General features: G+C 37.3%; 1 protein-coding gene across 1 annotated transcript in view; it reads left to right on the top strand.

The window, feature by feature from the left end:
* Ankhd1 (ankyrin repeat and KH domain containing 1) overlaps positions 1-14,555 on the top strand; it is a 98,306-nt gene that overhangs the window by 22,503 nt on the left and 61,248 nt on the right. The window contains exons 5-9 of the mRNA NM_175375.3: positions 507-654; positions 6,243-6,476; positions 8,342-8,436; positions 10,980-11,217; positions 11,697-11,888. Of these exons, the coding sequence (NP_780584.2) occupies positions 507-654; positions 6,243-6,476; positions 8,342-8,436; positions 10,980-11,217; positions 11,697-11,888 (907 nt within the window). The remainder of the gene's footprint in view (positions 1-506; positions 655-6,242; positions 6,477-8,341; positions 8,437-10,979; positions 11,218-11,696; positions 11,889-14,555) is intronic.

Genomic DNA, 14,555 nt, shown 5'->3' on the forward strand with positions numbered 1-14,555 from the left:
AAGTGGTGGTGCATGCCTATAATGGCATTTGGGTTGTAGAGACAGAAGAATCTGGGGTACAGGGTTGTTCTTGGCTGCCTGGTTAGTTTGAGACCAGCCTCTCAAATAGTACTGTGAAAATATAACATCTTGGGACTGGAGAGATGGCTCAGTGGTTAAGAGCACTGGCTGCTCTTCCAGAGGTCCTGAGTTCAATTCCCAGCAACCACATGGTAGCTCATAACCATCTACAATGAGATCTGGCGTCTTCTTTTGGCCTGTAGGCATAAATGCAGGAGGAATGCTGTATGTGTAGTAAATAAATCTTTAAAAAGAAAAAGTCTCAGATGAATGGGTAGAAAAATATATCTGACCTGTCATCCTGACCAATAAAATTGAATTTTCCTCAAAGGTGATTATTTTTACTTATTTTTTATCCTTATCTCAAAATGTTACTTCTCTGATTGAATAGTTTCTTGGTGAGTATGATTAATAGTAAGCAATAACCTCTTTGTGTTTTTTTAAAGGTACTACTAGCTATGCATGCTAATGTTGAAGATAGAGGGAATAAAGGAGATATAACTCCTTTGATGGCAGCTTCTAGTGGAGGTTATTTAGATATTGTGAAATTATTACTTCTTCATGATGCAGATGTCAACTCCCAGTCGGCAACAGGTATGTAGAAATTGAAGGAAAATTTGGCATAATTTATTATAACGTGATGAATAAGAATTGATTACTGTGCTGGGCGTGGTGGCACACGCCTTTAATCCCAGCACTCGGGAGGCAGAGGCAGGCGGATCTCTGAGTTCGAGGCCAGCCTGGTCTACTGAGTGAGTTCCAGGACAGCCAGGGCTACAGAGAAACCCTGTTTCAAAAAACCAAAAAAAAAAAAAAAAAAAAAAAAAGATTACTGGAGCATTGGTGAGATAGCACAGTAGATAAGGCACTTGCAGCCAGGCCTGATGACCTGAGTTCAGTTCCTAGGATCCACATGTCAGAAGAGAACCAGCTCTTAAAAGTTCATCTCTTACTTCCACACTCTGACCATTCATACGCATATCCTGCCTCATGCACACACAAAACAAATAAATGTAATTTAAAAAATAGATTATTGGAGAAAATGAATGGAAATCTTCTGAAAATAATCTTGACTTTTATATCTTTAAAAAGTCTTTCTTGAAGTTGTTGAGTTATGGTCTCAACAGGTGGACCAGGATGGTCCTTGTTCTAAAAATCCCCCTTTCTGCCTCCAGAGTGTTGTAATTATAGCATGCACTACTGAAAAGTTTTTAAGCCAGTGTGCAGCCTTCCTGAGTTCCTACCACTCAGTAGGTTGAAGTAGGAAGTAATTGAGTTTAAGGACAGTCGGGGGTTGATAGTAAGATCCAACAACAAATCTTGACTATAATCTTAGTATTTAGGAAACTGAGGCAGGAGGGTTGCTGCATGTTTGAGATACACCTTGGATACCTAGGGAATTCCAGGACATTTCGAGTCTGCATAGTAAGACATTATCAAAAGAAGTATAGATTGTATTTGGTCAAGATGAACAGTTTTTCTGCTACAGTCTTTTCTTTTGTCCCAGTAATAAATAATGTATAAAGAAAAAGTTGTGCTATATTTCCTGTAGTTCTTTATTTCATTTAAGTATAGCTCCTTTGACTTTGAATGTATTTACCGTGTCAAAATTTTCATTTCTAGTATGCTGTGTACATTTATTAATAGTAAGAGAATGCTGCTCATCCCCAACTTACTTCCCTCTCCTTTTTTTTTATTTTAATGCCATAATTTTAGTAGACTAACTACTGATATATATCAAAAGTATGATTTAAATTCAGATCTGGTGAGAATAGTTGGTATAGTACTTACCATGCATACTTGAAATCCTGGATTCAGTTCCCAGCACCACATAAACCACAGGTCCTAATTACTTTCCTGTTGCTGTGACAAAATACCACGACCAAAGCAACTTATAAAAGAAAACATTAAATTGGGTTTGTAGTTTGAGAGTATTAGAGTCTGTGATGGTGGAGCAAAGGCATGGCACAGGGAGTAGCTGAGAGCTCACATCTTGATCTCCAAGCAGGAGACAGAAAGAGAGCATACTGGGAATGGTAGAAGTCTTTTGAAACCCAAAGCCTATCTTTCAAACACACCTCCTCCAAGATCATACCTCCTGATCCTTCCCAAACAGTTGAGGACTATATCTTCAGTTTTATGAGCCATGGGGCACCTTCTCATTCAAACTACATTTCATGTCCTGATTTTGAACAGGCTTGTGGACATGTCATAATACAAAATACATTTATTTCAACTTTGGAAGTCCTTGCAGTCTTTCACAGTCTCAATACTGTTTTAAAGTCTAAGTCTTTTCTGAGATTCAAGGCCAGCAGTTCTCAATCTGTGTTTTGTCCCCTTTGGGGATTGAACAACCCTTTCACGGGAGTCATCTTAGATCATTGGAAAAAACAGATATTTGTTTGTAACAGTAGCAAAATTACAATTAAGAAGTAGTCATGAAAATAATTTTGTGGTTGGGGGTCATCAAAACATGAGGAACTATATGAAAGGGCCTCAGCATTAGGAAAGATGAGAACCACTACTCAAGGCAATTTCTTAATTGTAACCCCTTTAAAAATCAAAAAGCAAATTATGTGCTTCCAACATATAATGGCACAGAATATGTATTACCATTCCAAAAGGAAGTGATGGGGCACAAAGACAAACTACTAAACCAAAGCAAGATGGAAACCCGGAAGAGCAAACTCCACTCCATGTGTTATATCAGAGGGTTTAGATTGTTCTTCCCTTCCAGCTTTGCAGCCTGCTTCACACTTCTTTCTCCCTGTATGCAGGATAGTTCCACTCCCTATATCTTGAGATCTCCAATTCAATCCAGCTGTCACCTACAGCTTTGTGAAATGGCCTTTCAGAGCCTCCATACAAGGAGGCTACAAACCCCTGCTACACACAGGGGTCTGTAGCCTCAGCTGTTCTCCTTAACCATGGAGGAAGATTCCACATTGATTCTAAAACAATAACCACATGCACAACACATAGTGATAGAGCAAGGCCATGGTGACAGGAATAGCTGAGAGCTCATGTCTTGGTCCCTAAGCAGGAGGCAGGAAAAAAATACTAGAACTGACTCCAGACTCAAAGCCTACCTCAGTGACAGACCTCCTCCCACCAAGACACACTTTCTAATACTAACATTTCTACCAGCTGCCGACTACGCATTTAAATAGGAGCCTATGGGAGCCATTCCTGTTCAAACCAGGTTTGGTGGTACATGTCTATAATTTCAGAACTTTCAAGCCTAAAGGAAGAGAAGAATTCTTATGAATTCTAGGCCAGCCTGGACTAGAGTGAGAAACTTTATCTGTAAAAAATAAATAAATAAAATTCTTTTGAAGGTGTTAAGCTGAGAGGAATATATACGTATCTTGCTATGTCATGTTGTGAATGTAAGTGTGAAAATTTGTCTTAGGGCAGGAGAGATTATATACCATATAAGATCACATTCTGCTGTTGCCGAGGACCCAAAATTATTTCCCAACCCCAGCTCAGGTGGCTCACAACCATCTGTGACTGTAGCTCTAGGAGGATCTAACAGCTGTGACTCTGCCAACACCTGTATGCATGTGTACATATCCACATTCATATATGTATAATAAAAATAAAATTCTTAAGAAAAGATATATGTCGGGCTGGAGAGATGGCTCAGTGGTTAAGAGCACTGACTGCTCTTCCAGAGGTCCTGCGTTCAATTCCCAGCAACTACATAGTGGCTCACAACCATCTGTAATGGGATTGGATGCCCTCTTCTGGTATGTGAGAAGACAGCAACAGTGTACTTGCACACATTAAACAAACAAACAAATAGATAGATAGAATATTTTTTAAAAAAGAAAAGAAAAGAAAAGAAAAGGTATATGTCTGGAGGAAAATGTACCCAGAGCAATGAGTTGACTTTTGAATGGATCGGTTAAAAACATTAAAAAAAAAATCAGTGGGTAGAAATAAAATGTTAAATGTTCTAAATTATACAGTAGTCATAGTAAAGGAGTAATTTTGAATAATATTTTAGAATTTTATTTTCATTTTGTTTATTTAATTTTGGGGGCATATATATAGCCTTGGTTGGCCTAGAACTCACAATTTAGACTAAGCTGGTCTCAAACTCAGATCTACTTGCCTCTGCCTCCTGAGTGTTAGAAAAATAGAAAGAAACTTGGTTATGTATCAGTCAATAGGTATGTGCCAATGGAATCGTGGCATACTCTACAAATAGCTAATAAAAGTACCTTACCCCTAAAATATTTTCTCTCAGTGGTTTTTAACTCATATTTAATTGGAAAAATAGAAAAATTCAAAAAGAAGTTGATTTATCCTCCCATAAGTGAATTCCTAATCAAGTATTTTTTTAAAAAAATTCATTGATTCATTTACTTACTTGTGGAACACATTTCCATGTGTTCCAGAATTGGCCATCAAGTGTACTGTCACTGTCTGCCTCCTCCCTTGAGGCAAGGTCTCTATGTGACCCAGGGCTCTTGTTTTCTTGACTAGGACAACAGCCAGCAACCTGAATCCACCAATGCATGTGCAGGATGTCTGGCTTGTTATGTGGGTGTAGTGATCTAAACTTCAATTTTATCAATTTTGTGGCAAGTGCTTTTAACCATCTCTTCAGACCCTAATCTAGTCTTTTTTTTTTTTTTTTCCAATAGACTCTACTATATGCCAGAATCATTTAGGGTGATTATTAAAAATATGGGTTCCTAGGCTGATGAGATGGCTCAGCTGGTAAAAGTATTTACCATTCAAGCCTGATGACTGAAGTTGACCCCTGAAACTCACATACATATGGAGGAGAGGACCAGCTCCTAAAAAATTGACTTCTGTACACTCTCAAACACAGAACTCATAACTAAATAGATTTTTTGTTTTTAAAGGCTTCTAGGATACTACTTCCTTTTATACTCCAAAGCTGTCCAGTCTCAGAGACTGAAGACCATAGCACTGTACTTTGGCTACATCTGGGGAGGTACTCAGCAATTTTGTTACATGGTTTTAGGAGTTTTTTGCTTGGTACCAGATATCCTACTCACCATCTGAGTCTCAGCAGAAATATAGCTATTTTCTTTTGGGAATAAATAAAACAAAACCCAAATTAGGTAGCCGTGGTAGTTTGTATCTGTAGTTCCAGCTTAGACAAGTAGGTGGGGAGTTTGAGGCAAGTCTAGGCTGCAAAGCTGTGCCACCTCCTAAATAAAACAAACAAAACCCTTCTCTTATTGATGACTTATACCATGAACTTCATGTTTTAAGTGTGTAGTTGTAGAGTTGTACAATTAATTTACTTTTGTGTTAATTCTGTCACTATTGAAAAATCTCTGTAGATGACCTAGGTTCCAGTCACAACCACCTATAATTACAGAGCTAGAGAATCTGATGCCCCTGTCCTACTTCCTCGAGCAGTAGCTACACATGCAGTGCGCGCGCGCACACACACACACACACACACACAGAGCAGGCAAAATACCTATAAATAAATAATCTAAGAAAATAGGAGGTAAATAAAGGATCTCTGTCCATTTGAAGAGGTTTAAGCAACCACTATTCAGTTTTCTGTGTTTAGATTTTCCTTTTTTAAATTTTTTATATTGTCTAGACAGCTAAAATATATAGCATTTTGAAGAAATTCTGTCAGAAAATAAAGATATCCTTTAAATTGATGACAATCAAAAAAAAAAAAAAAAAAAAAAGACCGGGCAGAGGTGACGCATGCCTTTAATCCCAGCACTTGGGAGGCAGAGGCAGGCGGATTTCTGAGTTCAGGGCCAGCCTGTTCTGTAGAGTGAGTTCCAGGACAGCCAGGGCTACACAGAGAAGCCCTGTCTCGAAAAACAAACAAACAAACAAACAAAAAAAGAACTTGAGCTGGGGTTGACTTTTTACACTTGTAATTTCAGCTACTCATGAAGTTGAGGCAAGAGAATTTTGAGTTCCAGACTAGTGTGGGTAATGTGGAAATACTGCTGGGTTGGGATGCAAGGAGAAAGTGTTCGTCTACCATGTGTGAGAGACCATTGGTTGACTCTCTAGCACACACAAAAACAACAACAAACAAACACGTCACTTGAGATAGAAGTTGTGGTGGTTTATGCCAAGGAATTAGAGAGAGATTACTAGAATAGTAGTATGCCACTTATTGACTTGTAGTTTCTATTTTTATTTTTTTTATTCTTTGTTAGGGAACACTGCACTGACTTATGCTTGTGCTGGAGGATTTATTGACATTGTAAAAGTGCTTCTTAATGAGGGTGCGAATATAGAAGACCATAATGAAAATGGACACACTCCCCTAATGGAAGCAGCCAGTGCCGGTCATGTAGAAGTTGCCAGAGTTCTTCTAGATCACGGTGCAGGCATCAACACTCATTCTAATGAGTTTAAAGAAAGTGCTCTGACACTTGCCTGCTACAAAGGTACTTTCTATGTTGAAATACTTATAATTGTTTTTATAACAGCCTCAAATATTTGAATATTATTTGGGTTAATTTTGTATTCCTTCTTCACCTATTTGAATGAACTTTATATTTTTTTTTTCTTGTCGTATAAACTTACCTTATAAGATATAAAGGCCATTTTAACTTGTATTTCTGTACAATTCCTATATATATATTTCTTTATTATTTTTGTTTGTTTAGTTATGATGTTAACCAAACAACTTGCAGATTTTAGGATTTCTGTTATTTAATACTCTTTGTCGAATTTTTCCCTTAAAGAGTTATAAATAGATCTACTGATAGACAGTTGATGTAGAAATCCTGAAAAAGCCTTGTGTGGTGGCGCACGCCTTTAATCCCGGCACTTGGGAGGCAGAGGCAGGCGGATTTCTGAGCTCGAGGCCAGCCTGGTCTACAGAGTGAGTTCCAGGACAGCCAGGGATACACAGAGAAACCCTGTCTCAAAAAAAAAAAAGAAAACCTGAAAAATATGGTGCACCACAAAGAAAATTTAAATGACCTGTAATATTACCATCTAAAGATGAAAAAAGCATGTAAATGTATTTTAGTGTATGTCCAGTATATTTTTATGTAAGTTTTTTGGATGATTATATGTCAGTTATATTTTCTAGATTCACTCGCTTGCGTATAGCACAAAACACAGTGAGTTGCATAGAAGAGAAACTCAAAAGTAACTTACATGTGCTAGTATTGCAATTTCATTTTGTCCTCAGTATGGAAGAGTGTGATTTTTCTGTGGCACATCCTAGTTTATTGGTTCTGTGCTGAATGCTAGAGCACAATAGTCTTGAAGGTGAAGGAGGGTAAGAGCAAAGTAGCAACTGCCTTTCAATTTAGTAAGTTCCCTTTAAGAGGTCTTTCTAGAAGCTTCACTTTGTAACTCTTACTGCATTGTGCTGACTTCCCTCTGCTACAAGGAAAGCAGGAAAGTCTTTTAAAAGTTAGGCATATTGCCACCTAGATAAAACCAAAGTCCTGTGTCTCAAGAATAATAAGTAAGAATGAATGTTGAGTAGGGAACTCACAATCTCTGCTGAATTCATAAAATGAATACACCAGAATTTCCTATTGTTGGAGGCAGTTTCTAGTTTTTTTCTTTTTAAAAAATTATTTAATTATTATTGTTTTTATTATTTGAAAACATTGATAATATCTTTGTGTAGACATTTTTGCCTAATCCTCTTATTTTCTTAGGATAAATTCTAGAAGTAAAATTGCTGGGTATTTTTAAGGCTTTTGATACTTACTTCCAGACTGCTTTCTAGAAAGGTTGAACCAGTTCACTAGGTGTCTCAGACCCCACTAGATGTCTGAGAACCCCTTTACCAACCTTATACCCTCTCCAGTACTGGGCATTATCATTCTCTTTACTCTTTGTCATTTTGACGGCTAAAATAATGGTATCTTATTTAATATCGCCTCTATTAGCTTAATGTCCATTTGTGTATTTTTTGAATTACTATTTTATATTCTTCATGTATTTTTACACTGGAATGTTGGTATTTTTAATTAGCTATCAACATTTTTAAATTAAATGTATCAAGAAGATTGTAATTATTTTTAAATGGAGTTTTTGTGTATCTGCTTATTATAGTGAATTATGGTAATTTTCAATCTATTTTTCTAGAAAATGTTATACTTTATCTCGCTTTCTATTTGATTCTAGTGTTTTGATAGTATATAAATTAAATCAAAGAACAAGCATGATTACTTAAAGTAGAAATATGTATTTTAGGAAGTCAGTCTTTAAAACTTAGCCTAACCTTATTGAAAGTGCATAAAACCATTTAATTGATAGTCCATTCTCTAACTTTATTTTTAAGGCCATTTGGATATGGTTCGATTTTTGCTTGAAGCTGGTGCAGATCAAGAGCACAAAACCGATGAGATGCACACTGCCTTAATGGAAGCTTGCATGGTAATCTCATTATCTTCATTTGAAATCTTGTGGGGAAAACTCTGAAAATTATTGTTGTTACTGTTGTATGTGTGTCTCTGTTCTTGTGTGTGTGCAGGTACATATACATGCCTTTAGAAGCCCAGAGGACAGACAACCTTGGGTTTTCCTCTCTAGACTCCCATCCACTTTACTTGTTAAGGCAGGGTCTTTCACTGATCTGAAACCTCATAAGCACAATAGGCAGTCTGGCTTTGAGCTTTAGAGATCTGAATGTCTACCTCACTGTTGTACACCATAACACCTAGTTTTTTCTCCTCCCTCTGGTATCTGGTGACCAAACTAAGGTCCTCATGCTTAAAAGGCAACCACTTCAACTGAGCCCAGTTTCTAGTTAATGTTTGGCTTGTATTTTTAACCAAATTCTAATTAAAAAACAGATAATGCTTTAATATATGGAATTTTAGAGGATAATAGAAACTTGTAATCCTGATGTGGTGTTTTTAGTTTTAAAGTTAAAAGTTTCTTTTAATTTCTTTTTTTTTTTTTTTGGTTTTTCGAGACAGGGTTTCTCTGTGTAGCCCTGGCTGTCCTGGCACTCACTTTGTAGACCAGGCTGGCCTCGAACTCAGAAATCTGCCTGCCTCTGCCTCCCGAGTCCTGGGATTAAAGGTGTGTGCCACCATGCCCGGCTTTTTTTTTTTTTAAGATTTATTTATTTATTTATTATATGTAAGTACACTGTAGCTGTCTTCAGACACACCAGAAGAGGGAGTCAGATCTCGTTATGGTGAGCCACCATGTGGTTGCTGGGATTTGAACTCGGGACCTTCAGAAGAGCAGTCGGGTGCTCTTACCTGCTGAGCCATCTCACCAGCCCTCTTAATTTATTTTTTTACATTAAATTTTTTCCTTTATTTTTTTTTTGTGTATATTATATATAAAAAAGAATTAAATCCTAAACATTGAATTTCAGTATTCATCTATCATATGCATCCATGAGTTTGAAGTTAGGGTTTGAATATTGTGTGTGTGCATGTGTCCATTTGTGTGTGTATGATATGCTTATAACAAGTATTAAAATCAGTATAAAGTGTGAAGTCAAGAATTTAGACTTGAGGACTGAGAATCTGCAGAGATGACTCAGAGGTTAAGAGTGTGTCTTAGTCATTTTTCTATTACTGTAAGAGGATACTATAACAAAGGCAACTATTATGAAAGAAAGCCTTTAATTCGGGAGCTTGTTTATGGTTTCAGAGGGTTAGTCCATTATCATCATGGCAGAAGTACGGTAGCAAGCATGGCACCAGGGCAGTAGCTACGAGCTACATCCTGATCCATAGGCAATAGGCAGAGAAAGACTCTGGGCCTGGTAAGGGCTTTTGAAATCTCAGCCCAACTCCAGTGACACACCTTCTTCAATGAGGCTGTACCTCCTAAACCTGCTCAAGCATTTCACCTACTAAGGACTAGACATTCAAATATATGTCTATGGAGGCCAGTCTTATCCAAGCAACCGGAATGCTTAATGCAAAGGACCTAAGTTCATATCCCAGCATCCACGTGGTAGCTCACATCTGCTCTTTGAGATCCATTGCCCACTGGCATCCTGGCATGAGGTATCCATAAACTTATAGGCATACAAATGTGCACATAAATAAAAATAAATGTTTAAAACCAAAAAAATCTGAAGATTAGAGTGGAGCTCTGTGGTTAAAATATGGGCTTTGCATTTGTAAGACCCTGATAAATAATTTACATATAAATAAAATCTTTATTTTACATATTTAAAATATGCTTTGCCTTGCTCAACAAGTTGATGAGGCAAAGACAGAAGAGTACTACTCCATAGGGAGACTTCACTAAGTGACAAAATCCCAAGTGATAATGACTTCACAATTCCTTATGTCTTTTTTTGTTTGTTTTGTTTTGTTTTTGTTTCTTTGTCAAGTTTTTGTTTTTAAGGAAGAGCTAATACAGTTTCTATATTTGAAAGCAGAATCCCTCTAAATTTGAGAGTATTGTTGTATTTGATCTGACAATTGTTTGAACAGTAATTCTTTTTGAGGTTCTGTTGACTGGATTTGATAGCTTCTTTTCTTTTTTAACTTCAAAGAATATAAAAATTTAAAATTATTTGGAATTATAAGTATTCGGTACCAGGTTATATTTGTTTTAGAAAATTTTGAAGTTTGTGAAAATTAAGATAATTTAAACATTTAAAAATTTTTTTGTTGTTCATTTGTGTTTTACCTGCATGTATGTCTGTGTGAGGTTGTTGGGTCCCTTGGAACTGATGTTACAGTCAGTTGTGAGCCGCCATGTAGGCTCTGGGAATTGAATCTAGGTCCTCTGGACGAGATGTCAGTGATCTTAACCACTGAGCCGTCTTTCCAGCCCCTTAAACATTTTTTAAAAAATAGTATTATTAGGTGTTGGGTAAGGTTTAAGTGCTGATAATAATGTATAATATCTAAGCTATATCAGCTTTCTTTAGTTCCCCAGTTTGCCATCCACATAAAAAAATCTCTAAAATTCTTTGCTTTACCTCTGATTATCTACAGGATGGACATGTAGAGGTGGCACGTTTGCTTTTAGACAGTGGTGCTCAGGTGAATATGCCTGCGGATTCCTTTGAGTCTCCATTGACTCTAGCTGCCTGTGGTGGACATGTTGAATTAGCAGCACTGCTTATTGAAAGAGGAGCAAATCTTGAAGAAGTTAATGACGAAGGATACACGCCTTTGATGGAAGCTGCTCGAGAAGGACATGAAGAGATGGTGGCACTTCTATTGGCACAAGGTAAAACCATTGTACTTTTTTAAAAAAAGATCTATCTATCTATCTATCTATCTATCTATCTATCTATCTATCTATCTATTATATGTAAGTGCACTGTAGCTGTCTTCAGACACTCCAGAAGAGGGCGTCAGATCTCTTTACGGATGGTTTTGAGGCACCACGTGGTTGCTGGGATTTGAACTCAGGACCTTTGGAAGAGCAGTCAGTGTTCTTACCCGCTGAGCCATCTCACCAGCCCCGCCATTGTACTTTATTAAAATTAGCCTTGTGTGTTTTGCATGAGTTGAAGTAGATAATGTTTTTCCATTGATGAGAAAATAAATTTTCTATAGCTTAGGCAGGCCTTGAATTTCAATCAAATGAAAGTTTCCATACCCTAGAAGGAATAGCCTAAGCAGAGATGGTAGGTGATTATTGTCTTATTTGCATACTGTATATAATTCTTTCGAAGCTAGTTCTGTCTTTTGTTGTGCTTTCAGGTGCAAATATAAATGCCCAGACAGAAGAAACTCAAGAAACTGCTCTTACCTTGGCTTGCTGTGGAGGCTTTTCTGAAGTTGCAGATTTCTTGATTAAGGCAGGGGCTGACATAGAACTTGGCTGTTCTACACCTCTCATGGAGGCTTCTCAGGAGGGACACCTGGAGTTGGTTAAATATTTGTTGGCTGCTGGTACGTGGCTTTAAAAATGCCTTTATCACAGAAAGAAAAATATAAACAATACTTATGCCTCAAATCTAAGAAACATTGAACTAAGAAATAGAGAGTGCAGTGGTGACTACCAGAGTCTAGGAATAGTATAAGGGCATGAAAAATCTACAGCAAAAAAGGGGAATGTTGGCACACTGCCAGGGTTTAGTGACTTCCTTCTGTACCCCAGTTAGGGGTATGGGGAGAGAGAGACTATGAGGATGTAAATGCAGGCATGCGTATTGTCACAGCACACACACTGAAGTGAGAGGACAGCTTTGAAGACTTTTCACTGTGGATTTCAAGAGTCAGACTCTGGTCATTGTGCCATAAGTGTTTTCACTTGCTAAGCCATATTTTCATCTCCTATCAAAATTTGTACTATGAGCAGGCTGTGGATGTTTTCATCTCCAGTATATATTTATATATGGTGATAGATAATAATTTATGTGATCTGATTGTTCCAGCGTGTTAGTAACATGACACTGAGCTCCATAAGTGTATACAAGTATTATTCATCTATTAAATAAAATTAGGGTTAAGGATATAGCTCAGTTTTAAAGGGCTCCTCAGTATGCATTAAGCTCTGGTTTTGTTAGTTTGTCATGCTAGCATCAGGTACTAGGGAATTCCGCTAAGGATGGAAGATCACTTGAGCAATTTTCCAAGACCTAGTCTTTAACAGACTTCTTACTATTTTTGTTTTTTGTTTAGTGGTTTGCTTATAAACTGTCTGTTCTTTTCTTTTTCTTTTTTTTTTTTTAATTTTTTTTAGATTTATTTATTTATTTATTTATTTATTTATTTATTTATTTATTTATTATATGTAAGTACATTGTAGCTGTCTTCAGACACTCCAGAAGAAGGAGTCAGATCTCGTTACGGATGGTTGTGAGCCACCATGTGGTTGCTGGGATTTGAACTCCGGACCTTCGGAAGAGCAGTCGGGTGCTCTTACCCACTGAGCCATCTCACCAGCCCCTGTCTGTTCTTTTCTTTTGGAAGAAAGTTTAATTCTTCCTGCTTAGTCTTTGATGATAAGAAGAGATGGCTGTAGCATGATATGTTAAGGCTGTTAATTTCTTGACATTTTAAGTTGCCTCGAAAAGAAAATCAAGGGGTTTGGGAGACGTGAGTCAGCTGGTAAATAAAGCACTTGTCATGCAAGCATGAAGGTCATACCCAGATCCTATGTAAAAGTTGGGTGGGCATGATGTAATCCTAGGGACAGGAAATCTGCAGAGCAAGCTGACTAGCTGGACTATGGCAAGCTTCAGATTCAGAGAAAGACTCTACATCAATATATAAGATAGAGAATCATCAAAGACTATATCAATATATAAGATAGAGAATCATCAAAGAAGACACCAATGCTATCCTTTGGCCTTTATAAACATTTGCATATATGTTCTACATATATGTGCACATACATATAGACACATATGGTAATGCACAGGGCAGTTGTACATAGACCCAAAAAAGTAGGAAATAATTTTACAAGCAAAATCTTTCTTTCAAATATTTGTGTATTATTCTTTATTAAGTAATATCAAGAAATAGGTACATTTTTTAGAATTTATGTTGTCTGAAGGATATGCCAGAAAATGTACTGATAAAAACATAAACTTTTAGGAGATGAAGGGGTCTGCAACCCTATAGGTGGAACAACAATATGAACTAAACAGTACGCCCAGAGCTCGTGTCTCTAGCTGCATATGTAGCAGAAGATGGCCTAGTCGGCCATCAATGGGAAGAGAAGCCCCTTGGTCTTGTAAACTTTATATGCCCCAGTACAGGGGAATGCTGGGGCCAAGAAGTGGGAGTGGGTGGGTAGGGGAGCAGGGTAGGGGGAGGGTATAGGGGACTTTCGGTATAGCATTTGAAATGTAAATGAAGAAAACGTCTAATAAAAAATTGGAAAAAAACCCATAAACTTTTGTCTTTTAGAAGCAATATTGAATTTCTCATTTATCAAGGTCTGATACATTGTTTTTCTTTTTTTTGTTGTTGTTTTGTTTTCATGACAGGGTTCTCTGTGTGTAGCCCTGCAATCTGGAATTGATCTATAGATCAGGTTAGCCTTGAACTCACAGAGATCTGCCTGCTGGGATTAAAGGCCTGGCTTCTCTTTGCCACCAAACCCCAGCCCTGATACATTGTTTTAAATCTAAATTCTAAACTGGTGGCACATGCCTATAATTTCAGCACTGGAGAGGCAGAGGCAGGAAGATCCATCCTCTTCTATAAATTGAGTTCTAGGCCAGCCACCGATTCGTATTGAGACCTTGTCTCATACAAAACAAAACAAGACAAGACAAAACAAAAAGAACTTTAGGTGGAAGCAGGAAGATCAGGACTTCAAGTTGGTCACAGAGCATATCTAAGCTACATGAGACCATGTATACACAAACCAAAAACAAAATGAAAGAACTTACTGAATATTAGACATTTTTACTCAGATTTTGTATTATTTCTATTACTTGCCTCTAGTCATTGTGTTACAGAAAATATTCGCTGAGTGTGGTAGTGCATGCCTTTAATCTGAGTACTCAGGAGGCCAAGGTAGGCAAATCTCTGATTTCAAAGCTAACCTGGTCTACATGCAAGTTGCAGACCCTGTGTAAAATAGACCATATGTGAAAAAGAAAG

This window comes from Mus musculus, chromosome 18, assembly GCF_000001635.26.
Source record: "Mus musculus strain C57BL/6J chromosome 18, GRCm38.p6 C57BL/6J".
In the NCBI taxonomy this organism is placed as follows: domain Eukaryota; kingdom Metazoa; phylum Chordata; class Mammalia; order Rodentia; family Muridae; genus Mus; species Mus musculus.